Consider the following 18121-nt stretch of genomic DNA (forward strand, 5'->3'; position numbering starts at 1 on the left):
TTTCGCGGATTTTCAGAAATTGTGCGGGATTGTGCGGCTTTGACCGAATTGTGCGGTCCCGCACCCGCGCACCCTGTCAGAAGGCCTGTCCATGGAAATATTGAATTCTGTGACATTTGAAAAAAAAAATACCCTGACCCAGGCCACAGTATCACAATTTCCAAGACACTATTAAATTTTATTTGCCCAATGTTTGCTTTTATATTTAGTGATCAGTGGCTTTGATAATCTCAGTTATGAAGGTCAATACATTATTTTATACTTGTTGTGTCTGTTGTTGTTGTCAAACTGGTGGACATTTTGAAAGTAATTTATAAATTATCCAAGAATCATTAGTTGTCACAACATGTAGGTTACAGTGATTAGTCTCTGTTAATTCTACAAAAATGCCCCAGTGGGCGTTCTGTAAAGGGCTTGAACATACAGTAAACACCTGCGTGTAAGAACCTACAATTTTCTAAGTTTGGCAAAATAGGTTCTTGTATTTGGGGGTAGTTATTGGTAATTTAGGCTAAGTAGGTTCTTAATAAGGTTCTTAATTTCTAAGGAGGAGCCATAGTTTTTGATTGTACAAGAAGAAAAAAAAATGGGTTTGGTCCTTCATTATGCAGCATTTATTCATAACTGTATTGCTTCAAGCCTCATGCAAGGTCCAAAGAAGACAATTACATGTACAGTCTATGTGAATCTGTCTTTTCTTTATTTGTAAATACAGTTTGGGATGTTCTGTTAAAAATGTTCATAAAAATTTTCTGTAACCCACATATAACAACCTGCTGAAATTTGCTTGGCTAAACAGGTTCTTATATTTTGGGGTATTAAAATGGCAAATTTCTGCCAGCAGGTTCTTAAACCACTAGGTTCTTACACGCGGGTGTTTACTGTAATCCTGTTTCTGTTAGAAATCTTCTGATCTTTAGTTTTTCTCTTGCCAGGTTTTACACAACACATTTCAAGAACACACCTTTCTTATGAATGGATTAATTCAAGGAGTAAAGGTAGGATATTTTACTGTGCTTCAAACAGGTTTGCCTGCATCCTTGAAACCGTGAAGGTCATTGCATGTACATGTACATGTAGCGTTAAGAACAAGTCTTATTACAGCAAGGCGCCCAAAAGTGTGACCACCTTTAATTAATTCACATTCTTTCGTGCAACCACCATCCAATCAGAAGCCAAGGACAGCTCCCAGTTGACTTCTGATTGGATTAAATCTGCACGGAAGAATGTGAATAAATTAAAAGTGGTCACACTTTTGGAGCGCCTTGCTGTTATTCTGTAATGTTTTGTCTCCATTGTAATTTTTAAAATGTCTTTTGCAGGGAATCTTGTCTTTTCTTAGTGCACCATTAATTGGAGCTCTGTCTGATGTCTGGGGACGTAAATCCTTTCTTCTAGTAACTGTTTTCTTCACTTGTATTCCTATTCCACTTCTTACATTTAACCCATGGTAAGTCTTTCATGTACGTCTCTTAAGATAGTACATTGTAGACAGTACACTGCACTGCCAATTAGTTTTGCAGTGAGGTACAGATAGAATGATGTAAGTTACACAAACTACTTAAAGGGACATGGTCAGCGTTCTTACTGCGCTGACCTGGACACTAGTTTTCACGTTTTGAAAATAGTCCATGATGGAATTTTTTTTAAAACGAACCTTCGGAAATCTGCTGCAATCTTCTCAGTGTTTTACTTAATGTGTGGTTCCAGAAAATATCCATACCCCCACCACGGAGGGAATTGGAAATTCCAGAGGGGTGGGGGGGGGGATCAAGGGCCCAGGAAATTCCGAAGAGGAGGGGGGGTTGCCAGTGGAATTATGTTTCCAGACGGTCAAGTTTGATGCAGTGCAAACTAGTTTCAAAAATCATTTCTTACCTACTCTACAAATGTTTTACATAGCAAAAATAGCACTCTGGGTTCTTGATTCACAATCGCTTTACATTTAAAACGGGTTTTCTTTCTCCTGAAAGCACACTGAAAGCAAATAATTTCACTGAAATCCTCCATGTTCGTTCGTCCGCCATTACTTGTTACCAGTCCCCCGAAACTTGTCACGTGGTTTGACCGAAAGGCACTGGTGTCAAGCGTTGCTTGTTTCACGTTCGATCGAAGGAAAATCGTCCTTGTTTGTGAAAAGTTTCATGTTTATTAGCGATGAAAATAGTGTAATGATGTCAGAAACTCGAGATTAACATGGTTTTGTTATTTCTGGCTATTTGTTTGTAATTTTCCTGTTAAATTTTGCTTTCTCAGCAAGCATTAGCGATTTTGCGATCATGTTTACGGTGAATGTTTATGGTTTATATCAACAAATCCGTGTTCTGATACATTTTAATAGCGGTTTTCTAAAGCGATTGGAATGAAGAGGGATGGATGGTTATACAACAAGGTAATTTGACAAGTGACTACCAGATATTTTGTTTGTTTACTTTTGAGGAAATTTCTTATTTTGTCTTCAGCAGTACATGTAACGTATGTATCGTTCTAACATATCTTCCGATCGATCAGTTATACACTGTAACTGTTTACAAGAGAGGTGGCCTAAAATTTAGAGCATTGTACAATTTATCTTTTTTTCCAGAGGGGCTGGGGGGGGGGACGCAATATACTTTTGGAAATTCCGGAGGGGTGGGGGGGGGTTTATTTTTCTTAACAAAAACGGAAATTCCAGAGAGGTGGGGGGGGTCTTACGTGAAATACCCTCCGTGGTGGGGGTATGGATATTTTCTGGAACCGCACAATAAGAAAAAAATACACCAAGAAGGTTGAAGCAGATTTCGGAAGGTTCTCTACGCGTATTTTTGATTTCGGGTTGAGGTGGACTTTTTTCAAAACATGACGCTGACCATGTCCCTTTAATTGATGACAAAAATAACCCAATGGAGAAGAATATTTAAAATTAATATAATGTACTTTGATTTGCATTTCATTGCAGTGACGTTCTGTGATTTATTTGTTGCATATTTTTGGATGTCACAAAAGGATCATAGGCTCAAGCAAATGACTGAACTGTTAATTTATTTGGTGTACATGTACAAACAATGTACAGTCAACTCCTTCTAAAACAGACACCATCGGGCTCCAACTGTCTGTTTTAAAGAGGTGTCCGTCTTATGGGGAGTTGTTCGTCATAAAGAGGTGTCCGTTGAAGGAGTTGACTGTACTGAGTGAAAATGTTTACCACACTAGACATACATGACTTTTGTATAATTTATAAACTAAAATGTATGTTGTGTAATTTGCAGGTGGTTCTTTGCCATGATCTCAGTTTCTGGAATGTTTGCAGTCACCTTTTCTATAGCATTTGCATATGTAGCTGATTGTACAGAAGAAAGTGAAAGGAGTACAGCTTATGGACTGGTAAGATTATTTTGTCCTTTTAATTTATACAGTATTTTGATTAGTCAAGTTTTCACTTGTGAGGCAATGGTGTAATGTGACAAGAGTTGCTTGCTCATCATGCAGTTAATAATTAATTTTTGTTGTTGAGCAACAAAATTAACAATGACATTATTTGACATTTTGTGATGTTAATATCCCACCCCCTCCCCCCCCCCCCCCCAAAAAAAAGTAGGCAAACAAACAAAACAAAACAATAGAACAACAACTTGGACTAGGTCTATTTTGTGGAAAATATAAAGTACTGAAAAGTAAACCGGACCTGAACTTGTCATATTTGTCTTGGAAAAAAAAACTAAAATAGTGCCGACTAACAGAGGAAGCCAGGGTGAAAAATAAGTGACAACTGTGTACAGTCAGAAGTTGTTCAGATACTGATCCTTCAGCTAACTACAAACTACATCAGAAGAAGAGTTTATCATTATACCATTTATTTTCTACCAGGTTTCTGCTACGTTTGCAGCAAGTCTGATCATCAGTCCAGCTCTAGGAGCTTATCTGGGCAAAATACACGGCGACAGTGCAGTTGTAGCACTTGCTACATTTGTGGCCGCATCAGACCTGCTATTTATTTTAATTGCTGTTCCTGAGTCCCTTCCAGAACGGGTGCGGCCAGCATTATGGGGAGCACCAATCTCCTGGGAACAAGCTGATCCTTTTGCTGTGAGTGTAACTTTCCTATATTATACATGTATGTTTCTTTGAGGGGAACCCCAAAGTCTTGCTCGGGCTAATTGAAACTTTGAAATGCAAATTTGCTTCAACATGCGATGTAATCCACATTTCTTCAACACAAAATTGCCAATGCATTGTTTGATGCCTAAGTGGGATTATTTGACAATGAACTATATACTTGTATCTATAGGTATTGTTAACAGTTCTGCAAAAATACTTTTTTAACCATAAATTACATCACATTCTTAAAATGATTTTGCAAATTTTCTTTCAACAAACTCTATACATGCACATGTATAATTTATAACAAGTACCGGTAAGAAAAAACTTAAATTTTGACAACTTTGTCTAGGTTTTGTTTACAGTTTCCTTTATTGCAGTACCATAAATATTACTTTAATGCATCTTCATGTAGCAGTAGTTATCACACATACATGTACATGTAAATGGTCAAATACTGCCATGTTTTTCCCCCACTTTGAACACTTTACAAGTTTTGCATCATTTCACAGTTTGTCTGTTGTTGTTTTCTAGTCTTTACGGAGAGTTGGTCAGGATCCTATAGTCCTTCTGATGTGCATTACTGTGTTTTTGTCATATCTTCCTGAAGCTGGCCAGTATTCTTGTATGTTCCTATATTTAAAACAAGTAAGTCATTTACATTCATTTGATTGTTGATAGCTTTACAAAAAATTTTTTCGTACTAGATACAATAATTTACATGCTGTTGGGAATTACAAAATTGGAGTTCACTAATCCCATTCTTCCATCTTTTCTGTTCCAGGTCATAGGATTTACTGCTGAAGATGTGGCAACGTTTATTGCAGTGTTAGGTGTTTTATCAGTTATATCTCAGGTAAAGATGAAGTAATGTCATCATCATCATCATCATCATTCATATCTTCAAGCCACCGTGTAATTTTCTTTTTATTATATAGACAAAAATCATGCATGAAGTAAAAGTTAAAACATTTTTATTAATTCAGTAAAAGGTTATAAAAACACAAGCGACGGCTAAATATAACAATTGAGCAAATTGCTAATCTGAAAGGCAAAATTTCGTGAACTGAAGCTTACAGAAGATGTATAACGTCAATGTAAACTCTGTTTATTAGCTTTCATCACTGCCACTGATAATATAATTCACTGTTTTGAAATCTGTTTCTGCTCAAACTCACCGCTTTTCTGATTTCTGATTGCGAAGTCTTGCAGTTCGGCAGCTGGAATTTCTTGATTTTCCCTCCCTTCGTCTGACTCTCCACAAGCAAGAAGTTCTTTTAAATAGTTTCAAGTCATATGAAGTTTTCTTCTTCGTGTTAGCATTTTCCTGCTTCTCAGTAAAGGCTTTTGTTTTGACTTCAGTGACCTTCATGAATCGGCTCGCCATTTCCAACCAGCGTTTGGTGGCTTTGCACAAACAACCGTGCAAAGGTGGGAAATGACGTCATCAATATCCTCACTAGTGAGGATATGGAAAATACAGTCCCGGATGCAGTTTCGTTTGAATTTTACAAGTGGTCTATTTTCCAATAAAACACTCGCGGCTATATAATAATACCTTATTATAGGAATATAACGAAGCATTTTAACAATGCGAACAAAATATACGCGTAATAAAATTAACGCGAATTTAAGAAAAGTTCTGGTTAAATCCTTATAGTAAAAAGGTTAACATCAATAAAATTAACGCGAATTTTTGAAATTCGCGTTAATAACATGTATCGTTAATTTCCTATAATAAGGTATGTTATAACATACAGTAGGTGTAAACTATTACTTACAAGGCTTAAATTTTTCAATTGGCAGAACATTGTTTAATACATGTACTATGATTTCACCTTTCACATACATGTATTAAGGATTTAACCTTAAAGCCTTAAATAAGTTAAACATCTCATAAAATGCAAAATTGACAAACTGTGGAAAGTATGAGAGAAAATTATAAGTTTTATGTTACTACTGATTCCTTGTCAAGCAGTAATGTAATTTGTAAAAGTTAAAATTTCCCCCATGTACAGTGTGGCATCAAAGTTTGTCATTCTGACAGCATGTTCTTCTTCTTTTCAGACTGTAGTTCTTACATGTCTCAAGAAAACTATAGGGTTGAAGAACTGCGTTTTAATTGGTTTAATATTTGAAATTCTTCAGTTATCTTGGTATGGTTTGGGAACACAGTTTTGGTAAGTTGCTGTTTATGCTGTGAAGTGAAAGATTTTATTTAATGAGGGTGACCCGTGACAGTAACTTAAGTTACTGATAAACTTGGGGCCCTCAGCTAAAAAAAATGGCTGTAAATGCTGTGATGAGTTTGCCAAACACGAAAGATATTATGTCATCATCACATGATGTTAAAGTCCCAGGGAACAAAACTCGTAAACACTTCTGCCTCGTCCCCAGACGCTCGCGTGTTGGGGGAAATTTTTTTTTTTTTGAAGGGGGGGGGAAACCCGCGGGCCGGAAAAGGGGGGGGGGGTAAACACTTATCATCTGGACCGTTTTCATGAGCCCCAACATATAATTTACACAATCAATATTCATCCATACAGCCCTGAAACTTACACAAATTGACACCTTGTGGGACACTCAGTTGCATGGTCCAGACACTTACACTACATACTGTACTTATTTTCAGCAAGCAGGCACTCTCAGTGAAGTTTGATTTACAATAAATATTTGACTTTAATCTAGTACATTGTACATGTGTGCTACCAAACTCTTAATATGAAGTCGTTATTCTTCTTCAGGATGATGTGGGCTGCAGGTTCTCTAGCATCAGTATCCATGATCACATATCCTTCCATGAGTGCCCTAGTGTCTTGTAATGCTGAAGCCGATCAACAAGGTTAACTACCTTTCATTAATAATTTAAAAAAAAAGATTAAATGTACATTTATATTACGGACCATTGTTCCAACGGCTGTGCCATCAAACAATGCGTCACCTCTTCCAGTCAATAGAGCTTTTTTATGAAGTCTTCGATATCTACTTTAGGCAACTGTTTTTACATGTAGATCTTTACGTCGTGCTTGCAAACTCCTTAACTGGCCTGCAACCATTCAGGTTTGAAGAGAATAGACTCATCTTTTAACTGTTGCAACAGAATACTACTTGTCAGCTTAACTCTTGAATTTGTTTTATTTATGTTGAAAATAGTAGTCAACATGTTCAGTGCTGTGATTGGCAAAGTGAACACTATAAACACAAAACACCGGATAGCTTTCCATTGTGGATTCACACTCTCATTCCCCAAAGGGACAAATGTTTCAATGTCTCCTTACATTAATTTTGCAGTACATTGTTGAGCAAACAGATTCTTGAGGCTAACCTCACAACAATTGTACGGCAAATGTGTGAGGAGATTTTTTGCTAGCCTCTCCCAAGAGTCACTAACGACAATATTGTAGTGGGCGCCTGTATTTTATTTTTTGTTCCTGTTTGGTTAGGTGTGGTTCAAGGAATGATTACAGGAATAAGAGGCTTATGTAATGGCATAGGACCTGCCCTCTTTGGACTTGTATTTTACGTGTTTCATGTGGATTTAGAGGACGAAGAACGCCCAACTATTCAGGTTACTGCATCAAGCAATCACACCACTATGAAGGATCCATATGGCAAGGTATAAATCCAAGCAGTTAGCAGGAAGTTTCTTTCAATTGAACCTTCACGTGTGCATGAAGTTACATGGTGTAGCTCCCATGAGTTTCCTATAGCACTAAGTGGCATGTAATGACACCATATAACCCATTATTTCATAAAGTGCCTAAATTTTAGTTTAACAAATTCAACTGTGTTAAAAGTTCATCTTAGGAAAATTAAAATCATGGACATTATTATCCAAATAACACACGAAACAAGAACAAAAATCTCGATTGGTTCAACAGGTTTTGTGTAGTCGTCAAATTCCTCCTGACCGTACAGAATTAATTAACAGTGAAGCTTCAACTTGCTTTTTATTTATTCTGAGGATTATTATTTTTTTAATTTTTAAAGGTTTAATAAACTGGGCTTTCCTTACTTATAAGGGACTCGCGCTATATAGGGAAAACAACTGTCCAAATGCACGCGCAAAATGGCGTGAACAAAAGTAGTACCACGATAGTGATACAGTTATCAATTTTTTAACAAGTGCTGCCCTTACTAACAAATAAAAGCTAACCGCAAGCAAACCGGAGTGGAACTAACCGCAAGCAAACTGGAGTGGAACTAACCGCAAGCATACCGGAGTGGAACTAACCGCAAGCAAACTGGAGTGGAACTAACCGCAAGCAAACTGAAGAACAAACGTGATTCGTTTTTTCAATAAATTTGTCATTTTGCGCGTACATCGCTTTTACAGTTAATTGCGCCATTTTGCGCGTGCATTTAGATTGTAGCGAGAGTCCCTTCAAAGTAAGGAAAGCCGACTATTGGTCGATATGCTAAACGTGTCTCATCGAAACTACTTCATTAGGTGCATGTAGTTTCATTCATGCTAAGAATAAACATGTTTCATTCATGATTTGTCCGGCCTCAAAAGTCCTCATGGGCCCAATGATCATGCATGATTCGTGTAATGAATCACCAGATGTGAACTTTTTCCGCAGCAAGACATATTTCATTTGTGATCGAACTAGATGTTTCAGCTAAGCATGAACGTGGTATTTGGGTTTTTTAATGTTAGTCTAGGACAGGGAAAGTGTTTATCTATTCTGATTTGCGTTTTTTATTTCTACAGACAATTGTATCAGGAGCACCATTCCTGTTCGGCGCTGGCTCTGTGATTCTTTCCCTCCTCTTAGCCTTCTTTCTTCCTGACAATACTGGTCATCTTCAGCTGAATGCACGCTCTCCCACCAGAAGGAACAGTGAGTACAGTTTTCAAAGCGAGTGCGAGACAAGTGGCTCCGAGTTAAGGGACGTAAACGCGTCATCTGATAATGCACCTCTTCTCTCTGACACCAAGCCTCTTTAGGACTTTGAAAGGTCCGCAGGTGCTGCAATACATACAGTGGTGGAATGCTTCCTTTGGACGGATTGCTTACGATGAAACGCGTCATTTTGTATGTCCTCTGTAAAAATACAATTTCTTTAGACGATAGCAGAGAAACGAAAAAAAAAAACAACTACAACAAATATTGGTGGTCCAAATGGATCTGTGGGCTGCATGGCAGTGTTGTTCCAAAGTTGTAAAATGAAAATAAAATCGTGCCAAAATGTCAATATGTTAGTAGGGTTAGGGTTTCCGCAACTTCACAAGTGCCGGTTCTTGTGTTGCTTTGCCAAAGACTTGATGCTTTTGAAAGGGATTTAAATGTGAATATACATAACAAGAAAAAAAATTGACATCCATCAAAACGCCTATTACTGTTTTTTTTTTTACTTCATTAGTGGCTGGTACGGTTATACCGCCTTCCTGTTCCTTTTATGTTGCACGTTCCTCTCTTGTAAACAAAGGTAATTTGGGTATCTGTGCATTTTCTTGATAATGTCTTTTCACTTGATGCTTCACCCTTGCCTAAATTCTCCATTGCTTGTTGGGCTTCTCCTTCGTTATGAGTGCTGTCGCGGTTGTCTGTTCTTCAGTACACTGTGCTCCTTAGAATGGAAATGGAGTCGTTCACTTCTAATAGATTGACGTATTCATTAACGTTTTGACATTTTGATTTAACTTATCCGTTGCTTGTTGGGCTTCTTCTTCGTCGTCGGTGCTGTTACAGCTGTCAGTTCTTCGGTATACTGTTCTCCTCAGTAGACTCAAAATGGAGTCATTCGCTTCCAATGAATTGACATACATGTATTGACGTATTGAGGTTCTGGCACAATTTTGTTTTATTTTACAACTTTGGAGAAAACAGAGAGAGAAGTTGCCAGAGGTGCGTGTACACGGTTCCTTTGTACGGCAGAGTCGGGTTTATGGGACACGTTGCCGCACAAGAGGAATATTGAGTAAAAAGAGTACAAACTGAACTGACATTAAAACAGTCAAACCTCTAGTAAGTGGACACTGCGTGAATAGACAGTTTCCTGTAGTCTACATGCGGGTGTCCAACTATAAGATGTTTGACCTGTACTTGCTACGTTAATTTGCTTTTTAATGTTAATGTTACTTAAATAACATAAAGGTACCCTTTCATTCTTAGAAGGGTGCTTTAAAAAAAAAAACAGGGCCTTGTTGACATACATGTAGAGCAGGGCTTTGTTTGTTCTTTTATTACGGACTTGCAGACTACGGTTTCAGTCCCTAGCTCGTTACCTTTTCTCTTAAATTAACCCAGGACCTTAACAGTGTCCATATAAACGGAAATGGCTGTATCTGTGTAAAACTTGCCAGAGGCCGGAAAATCTGAATGGAAACGAGACAATCATGGTAATTTGAGCTGTAAGTCTACGTTCACTTTTTGAGCGATTTTCACCTGAGCTCAAAAGTAATTCGCGTTTGCTTTGAATTGCATCACTACGGAAAGTGATTGGCTTAAAAAAATCTACGCCACAACCAATCAGAAGTAAAACAAAACCAGTCGTGACTTACCCACACTGACACGTTTTCCCGCGCTTCTTGTCGACTTAACACTGTAATGTATTTGCTTCGTGTTTTGATTGGTTCACTAGATTATCTGTGTCCTTTGTGTGATTAGCTTGGTTTTCAAGTTCTACGATACTCGATCGAGAATCGCTCTTTTCTTAAAGTGAAACTTGTTATATGAAAGTATGGAGCACCTTAGTTTCTTTCATCAGCTGTAGCTGTTATTGTAGTTGAGCTGGTATAATGTATTCTTTTGTTAAGAAGGTATGCAAACGAGGGAAAGGGTCAACACATCGACCAACACAATACAGAATGACCCTTTCCCCTCGTTTGCATGTTAAACCGCTGAAAACGGCAATAATGACTTTTCCCAACAGTTAATTTCTCTTTGCAGCACATGTTCATATGCATGTGAAACCAAAGCATTTACGTGAAAAATTGAAGGACCGCAGCCAGGAACAACAATTATAAATGAAACGATCCGACTAAAAACTTTAAAAACAGCCGAAAGCTGATTTAAAGTTTTTAAGTCAGAGATCGTTTCAAAGCATTTACATTGGCCAGCCTCGACAAACGTTAGACAAAATACACCAATGAGAACACGTATCAATGCACGTAGGCAGCGCAAAGCACGGAGAACGCTTTTGACCAATTTGCGATTGGTTTTGGTTTGCTAGCATCTGGTTGGTCGGTTGAGTAGGCGGTGTGGTCTTTTTAAGCCAATACACAATACCGTAAAGTTCCTAAAATAACAATTCTCGTTATTTCGTATTTAGCAGCTTTTATACTTTCTGAGGTTGGAACTTTCGGGGAAGTCGCTTCTTTCATGTAGCTCACACATGTGCCATATGTGGGCTGTAAAACAGTAATCACAAGATATCAAGGGAAGAAATGGATAAATCTTGTGGAAAAGAATTTGTGTTACATCAAACAGAGTGATATGTTACCTTTCCAGCAAGGGTAATCCAAAACAAATCTATCATTGTTTTATATATCATGTCACCCCCCCCCCCCCCCTCCCCATTTCACATGTACTTTCAGGAAATGGTAACCATGAAATTTTATCGTTACCGTGGGTTGTTAATTGCGGAACTTAACGGTAGCTAACCAGTGATGGTTTTCTGCAACGCAATGCGTGGTTTATTGAGAAGGAAGGAGGAATTGTTAAACGAGCGTGAAGCGATCATCATTTTCATAAGTTAATTTTATTATTGTCGTTGCTGTATTGTGGTGTTGCTGGTTTCAACCGCCATTAAAATAGAGCTATAAAGAACCCACAAAATGTAATCTTCCTCATAAGGGGTAACACTATAGAAGCACTTGTAACACCACAAAACAGCCGATTTTACGCCAAGGGCGAAAAGTTCTCGTTAAATTACCTTGTACATAAGAGAATGAAGTCTAATATAATTATTATGCTTAGAAATTATTTATTCTATTGCTATTTGATTTTTATTGTTATTTGTAGATTCTTTCACTGAATAATAAATATTTTCGAAACGGCTTTTCTCGTTTGTTGATAACCATCCCTACTCCCCCCCCAGACGAAACACAGCACGAATGCGGAGTCAAGGCGGACCAGCCCGGACACGACCACACGGACACGAGCAACGACCCCCGACGGCCACGAAGAGGGATTTTTCGACCGCCCAATACTTTCGACTGTTTTCAAAAATCACAGTGCGCCTTTCGTAGAACGCTTTCCTGAATAATTCCGCAGTTTACCCAAAGATTGTCTTATATTTAGAGTGATATCTAATTTGGAAAAGTGGTAATTGCGTGATCAGTGCATTCTGAGCCCCATGTCACTCTACTCCAATAGGTAAATCAACACCTATTATCTTGGTTTCGTAAAATGGTAGCCTCCTACGCAGACATTCTTTTCACTCGTCACGCAATCTTCGTTGTGAGGAAATATTGCGTGACACGGGCAAAGAACGTCTGTGTAGGAGGGTAGTGAAATGGCTATTTTATTAACCGGGCGGGGAGACTGGGCCGGCCCGGTTCATAAATCGCCCGGATTTTTTTTTGTTGTTTTTTTTTTTTGTGGTATTCACCCCGCCGCCTTTTTTCCTTTTTGGTTTTTTTTTTTTTTTTTTTTTTTTTTTTTTTTTTTTTTTTTTTTTTTTTTTTTTTTTTGCGTGAATTGCGAGATGACCATTTCATTTTTCGTGAAATTTGATCTGATTTGATTTGAATCTATAAATTGTTTTTACTCTAAAAATGGCTGACAGCATAGCGCGCATTGGCGGTTTTGTTGTAGACTACAATCGCTTTCTATTTCTGCTACATAGTGGGGGCAATGTCATGGCGCAAATATCTGGCTTCTAACAATTCTAAATGCTCAATTTTATCGCTTGCTAAACAATATAAGAACCAAGAAATTATCAGCAATAAAGGTTACTTATCCAAAATATGGAAGCCATAAGGAACCGCAAAATTATCTTTGCTAAGAAAGGGAGATACAACAGAAACGCTTTACGAGCGAAGAAAGGAAAAACACAAGACAGCAGAATCAAATTATATTTAATCAGAATCAACACAGCAAAATTGCGACTTCAAATATTTTTTAAGATTTACTTCTTGAAAAACTTTCTTTACCTGATATTTAAACTAATAAAATAGGAATTTTTCTTTATCGCCTATTCCCATTTTATTATCCCCTTTTATAAGTCGTTTTATATAGAGCAGTATATTTATACTGAGAATGCAGATGTCTTTTCTCGCTAAGACGCTATTAAACATTTTCAGTTCTACTATTTAAGATAAAAATACGCAACAAGAATATGCAACACAGCTTTATATGCAGTGAATATGCACTGCAATAAGCCCTTCATATTTAAAAAAACAATTGGCTAGCTTACAAGTGCGTCCGATTACGAACGTTTTCATATGTCAGTAGTAATTTGACTAAGAGAAATCAAGATCACACTTTTGCTTCATGAATCAGGTTGAATTTATTTTTTTAAAATGTATATAATATATCCAAAAAGGTTTACCGTATGGGGATGAGATCCAAGTCAAAACTATATAAACTATACACCTCATAAAATAACTGTTTTTATTTGCAAAACTGAAATGAATTTATTTTACATCGTTACATCGTATCTATCGCACTCTTTCACAGGTTTAGTAGAAACGTTAACTTTATGAGTCACATTTAAAGAGTTTGTTCAGAAACCTGCGGAGTTTTCTCGATCTACAAAAGATTATTAAAGGATTTACACTCGAAATGAGGAGAAAAAGAGTTACAGCAAATGGATGAATGATTTTCACATGATCCTTTATAAGGTTAACATTTAACAATAATTGAATTGCGATTAATGGTGTATAACTTACTAACACAGCACCAACAACTAGAAACACAGTTTTTGCACTTTGAAACTCTTGTTCTATGGGTCCTTGAGTTACAGCTTGTAACTGGGAAATAATATGTCTCTTGTGACGCTGTGATATACAAAATATCTTCCCATAGCAGAAAATAATGACAGACAAAACTGACAAGAGCAAGACGATCTGAAAGACTCTGAGAACAGTCATCGGAAAAGAAGGAATTAAACGCATTACGGGAAATACGGCGCTTATTAACCAGCTGATAAGTATGGCCCGGATTGCTCTGGTTTGCGGTGACGATAGTGAGATAGTGCAGGGATTCTACGATGCAGATATATCTGTCTATCGTGATCATGGCGACGTGCAGGCAAGACGAGTACGCCAAGAGGGAGCCGACATAGAAAAGGAACGTCGAAGGAATGGTCCGAGCAATTACTTTTGGTCAGGGCACATACACACCCAGCAGCATGGAGCGGTTGGACCAAGAGACCAATCAGTAAGTCGGAGACAGCGAGAGATGCCAGAAGGAGATTGGATGAAACATGGCGAAGCTGTGGAAATTTCATGATAACAACGAGTAACAGGACGCTTCCTCCAACGGACAGAACAGGCAGAGCAGAGGTGAGAACAGCTCCGAATACAGCGAGAGGAACACTGTATTCACGCACATTTTGCCAACGAGTGCCTAGGTCGAAATGCGGAGAGTTGGGTGTCGGTATATCCATAGCCAGTGAAGTGTTTTCCATGACGCGCCCTTAACGTTGTTTATACTACCACTCGAAGTGGGGGGAACAATCTGTACAACAAATCAGTTCGCTGCAGAGCATTTGCGTTCTGGTTGTCAGGGAAGCGTTTTCTGTGTTTGCTTTGTTTTTATGATCATTTTGGATGCCTTTAAAATTCTACTTAGCTAAGCTAATCCTGCAATTAGTGTGGTAATTATTTTATTGTACCAACCTATTTAGATTGCCGTGTTTTGGGGAAATGACCTAGACGACAACAAAGATTGACACATACAAAACAACGAGCTGTTTGCGTTCAGTTTGAAATCGTTTGTTGTGGTTAATTGGTTTTTCATAGTCATTTTGCTGCCTTTGAAATTCAACTTGCGTCAGCTAAGCCTGTAATAAGTGTGATATGAAAGTCTTTTACTGTTCCTTCTATTTAGATTGCCGTGTTTTGGGGAAATGACCTAGACGACAACAAAGATTGACACATACAAAACAACGAGCTGTTTGCGTTCAGTTTGAAATCGTTTGTTGTGGTTAATTGGTTTTTCATATTCATTTTGCTGCCTTTGAAATTCAACTTTCCTCAGCTTAGCCTGTAATAAGTGTGATATGTAAGTCTTTTACTGTTCCTTCTATTTAGATTGCCGTGTTTTGGGAATGGCGTGGGCGATAGCAACGAATGGACTGTTTACACCGTGATTACACTGATTAAGACATCTGTTCTTTTTCGGTTTGAAAATGTTGTTTGTTGTAGCTTTGTTTTCTAGCCAATCCGATTTTGCTGGCTTTGAAATTCCACTTGCCTCAGCTAATTGATTTCCTATTTTGGGAAATGACTTAAACGATAACAACAAACAAGCATTTTCGTTTTGGGGTACTGGGTGAGTCTACAGAACTGCTTGTACTTATTCCTATGTTTTGTCGACATACATTTATGAAGTAACAAGAGCATAGATGAGAATCGTAGTTTTAAAATTATTTTTTTTTACTAATAACGAAAAATAAATCGGTTTATGCATATTGATCGTTTCTGATCCCCTTAACATTGTTTTCAGAAAAAAAAACATCTGTTGATCGGTCTGTATTCCCAATAGATGAAATTCATGTTCATTACACATATTGTTCTGAGGTGTTTTACTGCAACTTTCTCATTCGATTGTTTCATTTTTAGGAAATGACTATAGGATAGCTACGTGCAGTTGAATAATTGTGCAATCTTTACTTGAAATTGTGCTGTACAATGCGCTAACTCATATAAAAGCTTGTTAAATGTAGCTTTTCTGAATATTTTTTAATGGAGAAAAAAATTAAAAATATTTTACTAATCAGGGTGCTGTTTTGGAAAAACCGATATATAATGATCAGTTTTTTTTATCTCATGTATGAAAACGCTTTAGCAAACATCCAGTTTGTTTTCTAATGTTCTTTTCTCTCCGCCATTAATGTTATAACCTATTTCCAGAGCCTGTGAATTCAAGAATGGGACATTCTGGACATTCTAGAATCAATTATTCAGATGCATTAGCCAAATAAATACTTAGTAAAATTGTTTTCTGTCATAAAACGAAAAAACAAACAAACACCGCGGTGAATTATGCAAACAGTGTTATAATCAAATTTGAACTCGAGGCAACAGCTTTCAACCGACAGAAAGCGAGGGAAAAGTCACTTGACCAAGTAATAATTGGTCTTGGTCTTGCAGTGTCCTTTTTAAGTCTTTTTCCAGTGTAAGGAAATAATGAGCTGTGGTCCGGCCACACACGAACACTGTAGGGAAGACCGTATAGTACTCCATCATTTGACGTTACACTGTGTTGCATTTCTTGGAAAACAAAAAAAAAAAACAATTGTGACACATAGCTCAGTTCCTTTGTAGCTTACGAGCAGTCAAATCTTTTCGGTATTGGAAGGTAGAAAATTAAGGAATATGTCACGGATTTTACCAGATTTTTGAAAACAATTTGTATTTGTATTGCAGGAAACCTAAAACTAATAGTCCAGTTTTATTAAAAATTGCTATATTAGAGCACTGAAACTGTAAATGATGGCTCTGATGGCTCGGATGAAAATAGATTGCAACTTGAAAAAGTAAGGCTTACTTTTTCAAGTTGTTTCCGCACGTCTTAAAAAATCGATATTTATAGCCGAAACTTGATTTCTATCCGCAAATTAAGGTTTTATCTTCCTTTAGATGTTCAAAGATAACGTTTCTTACGGGTTAAGTTGCTACCACTAATTTCAGAACAGTTTAGACCAAAAATCTGCGAAATCCCCGTGACATAGCTCTTTTAGCTTTTAAGGTTGGAAGTGCTGGAAAACAGCCCGGGAGTTTCCTTCTTAGCGTTAACTTGAGAAAGGAAATCAGGGATCACACGAGACAAGGAAACCTGAACTCGGTGCAGTGGGTTTCGAACCCACGACCTCCGGATGAAATCAACCTCGTTCTATCAACGGAGCTACGAGTCCAGACGGGAGCAGATTAACCATCGAGTTAATTCTTTACTTTCCTGCGTGCGATATCTGTGCTACCTGGCGAAACATTGCATTCACAAATCTTCTCGGAATATTGTTACAGTTCCAAGGGCGACTTGGTTATAGCCAAATATCGTTAGACCCTTAGTGATACCTAAATTGATCCCAAAGAAATTAATTTTACAATTAAGGAAAAAAATAATAAGATTTATTTTTATAATTTTAAAATTGGATCTAGCTTTGGAGTATATCAAGCTTCGCATCTCAGCGGAACGATTGCTTAAACTATCCGTTACATAATGACAAAATATAACGTATAACGATGAATAGAAGGCTTTAGGGGTGCTATCTAATGTATTTACCGCTGATTCGGAAATCAGTTGGAGAAAGTGTTCAAATGAAATAAAAAACCTCGTACCCGGATGTTTTTTTTTAAAAATTTGTGTAGAATGTGCGTGAAGAATGTGTGCAAAATTAGAAGTCAAACCCTAAAACCCTTGGACTAGCAAAATGAAAATCATCTAGCAGATAGTGTATTTTCAGACTCGTTCCCAGTCCCTACTTATTCGTTCTCAATGGTGATGAAAGAATGGGGAGAAATGATATGGAGGTTGCGGGGCAGGCTGGGAAGAGCGATTTTCGTCCGGTCTTTCCTTGATGCAATGCGTTCCAGTCAATACCGCCTCGGGAGCGACTGGGGATGAGTCTGGCGTATTTTGAAGTACAGTTAAAAAAAGGGATATTATTTTTCTTAGGTAAAAAATCATTTACGCATATTTGCTGAAAACAAACTCGTGAATCGCACGGCATGAAAAATGAGTTAATTTTATTTACTCTTTGCGCGCGCTTCAATTTTTCCACAGATCACGCGCGCACCGTTGAACGGCTAATTCCATTCCACTTTTGAAGGAAAGCAGTCCCGAAACGTCTGCACTTTTGCAACGTATTCAGCATCCAAAATAAATATTTTGAAACTGAACTCATTGTCAGCGGCGCTACACAGATT

The 18121-nt window shown here is 37.6% G+C and overlaps 1 protein-coding gene and 1 long non-coding RNA gene across 2 annotated transcripts in view; both read left to right on the plus strand.

The window, feature by feature from the left end:
* Window positions 1-10297, plus strand: part of LOC144637995 (hippocampus abundant transcript 1 protein-like) — a 14389-nt gene extending 4092 nt beyond the window's left edge. The window contains exons 3-12 of the mRNA XM_078497090.1: window positions 936-998; window positions 1323-1450; window positions 3249-3363; window positions 3847-4065; window positions 4612-4725; window positions 4862-4933; window positions 6145-6257; window positions 6822-6919; window positions 7521-7693; window positions 8792-10297. Coding sequence (XP_078353216.1) covers window positions 936-998; window positions 1323-1450; window positions 3249-3363; window positions 3847-4065; window positions 4612-4725; window positions 4862-4933; window positions 6145-6257; window positions 6822-6919; window positions 7521-7693; window positions 8792-9028 — 1332 coding nt within the window. The 3' untranslated portion in view covers window positions 9029-10297. The remainder of the gene's footprint in view (window positions 1-935; window positions 999-1322; window positions 1451-3248; window positions 3364-3846; window positions 4066-4611; window positions 4726-4861; window positions 4934-6144; window positions 6258-6821; window positions 6920-7520; window positions 7694-8791) is intronic.
* A 7-nt stretch (window positions 10298-10304) lies between these two features.
* On the plus strand, window positions 10305-12083 carry LOC144638049 (uncharacterized). The gene is made up of 2 exons (XR_013567870.1): window positions 10305-10990; window positions 11116-12083. It is a non-coding gene; the product is annotated as an uncharacterized LOC144638049 (long non-coding RNA).
* Window positions 12084-18121: the final 6038 nt, after the last annotated feature.

This window comes from Oculina patagonica, chromosome 14, assembly GCF_052425735.1.
Source record: "Oculina patagonica isolate OP01 chromosome 14, crgOcupat, whole genome shotgun sequence".
NCBI lineage: Eukaryota > Metazoa > Cnidaria > Anthozoa > Scleractinia > Oculinidae > Oculina > Oculina patagonica.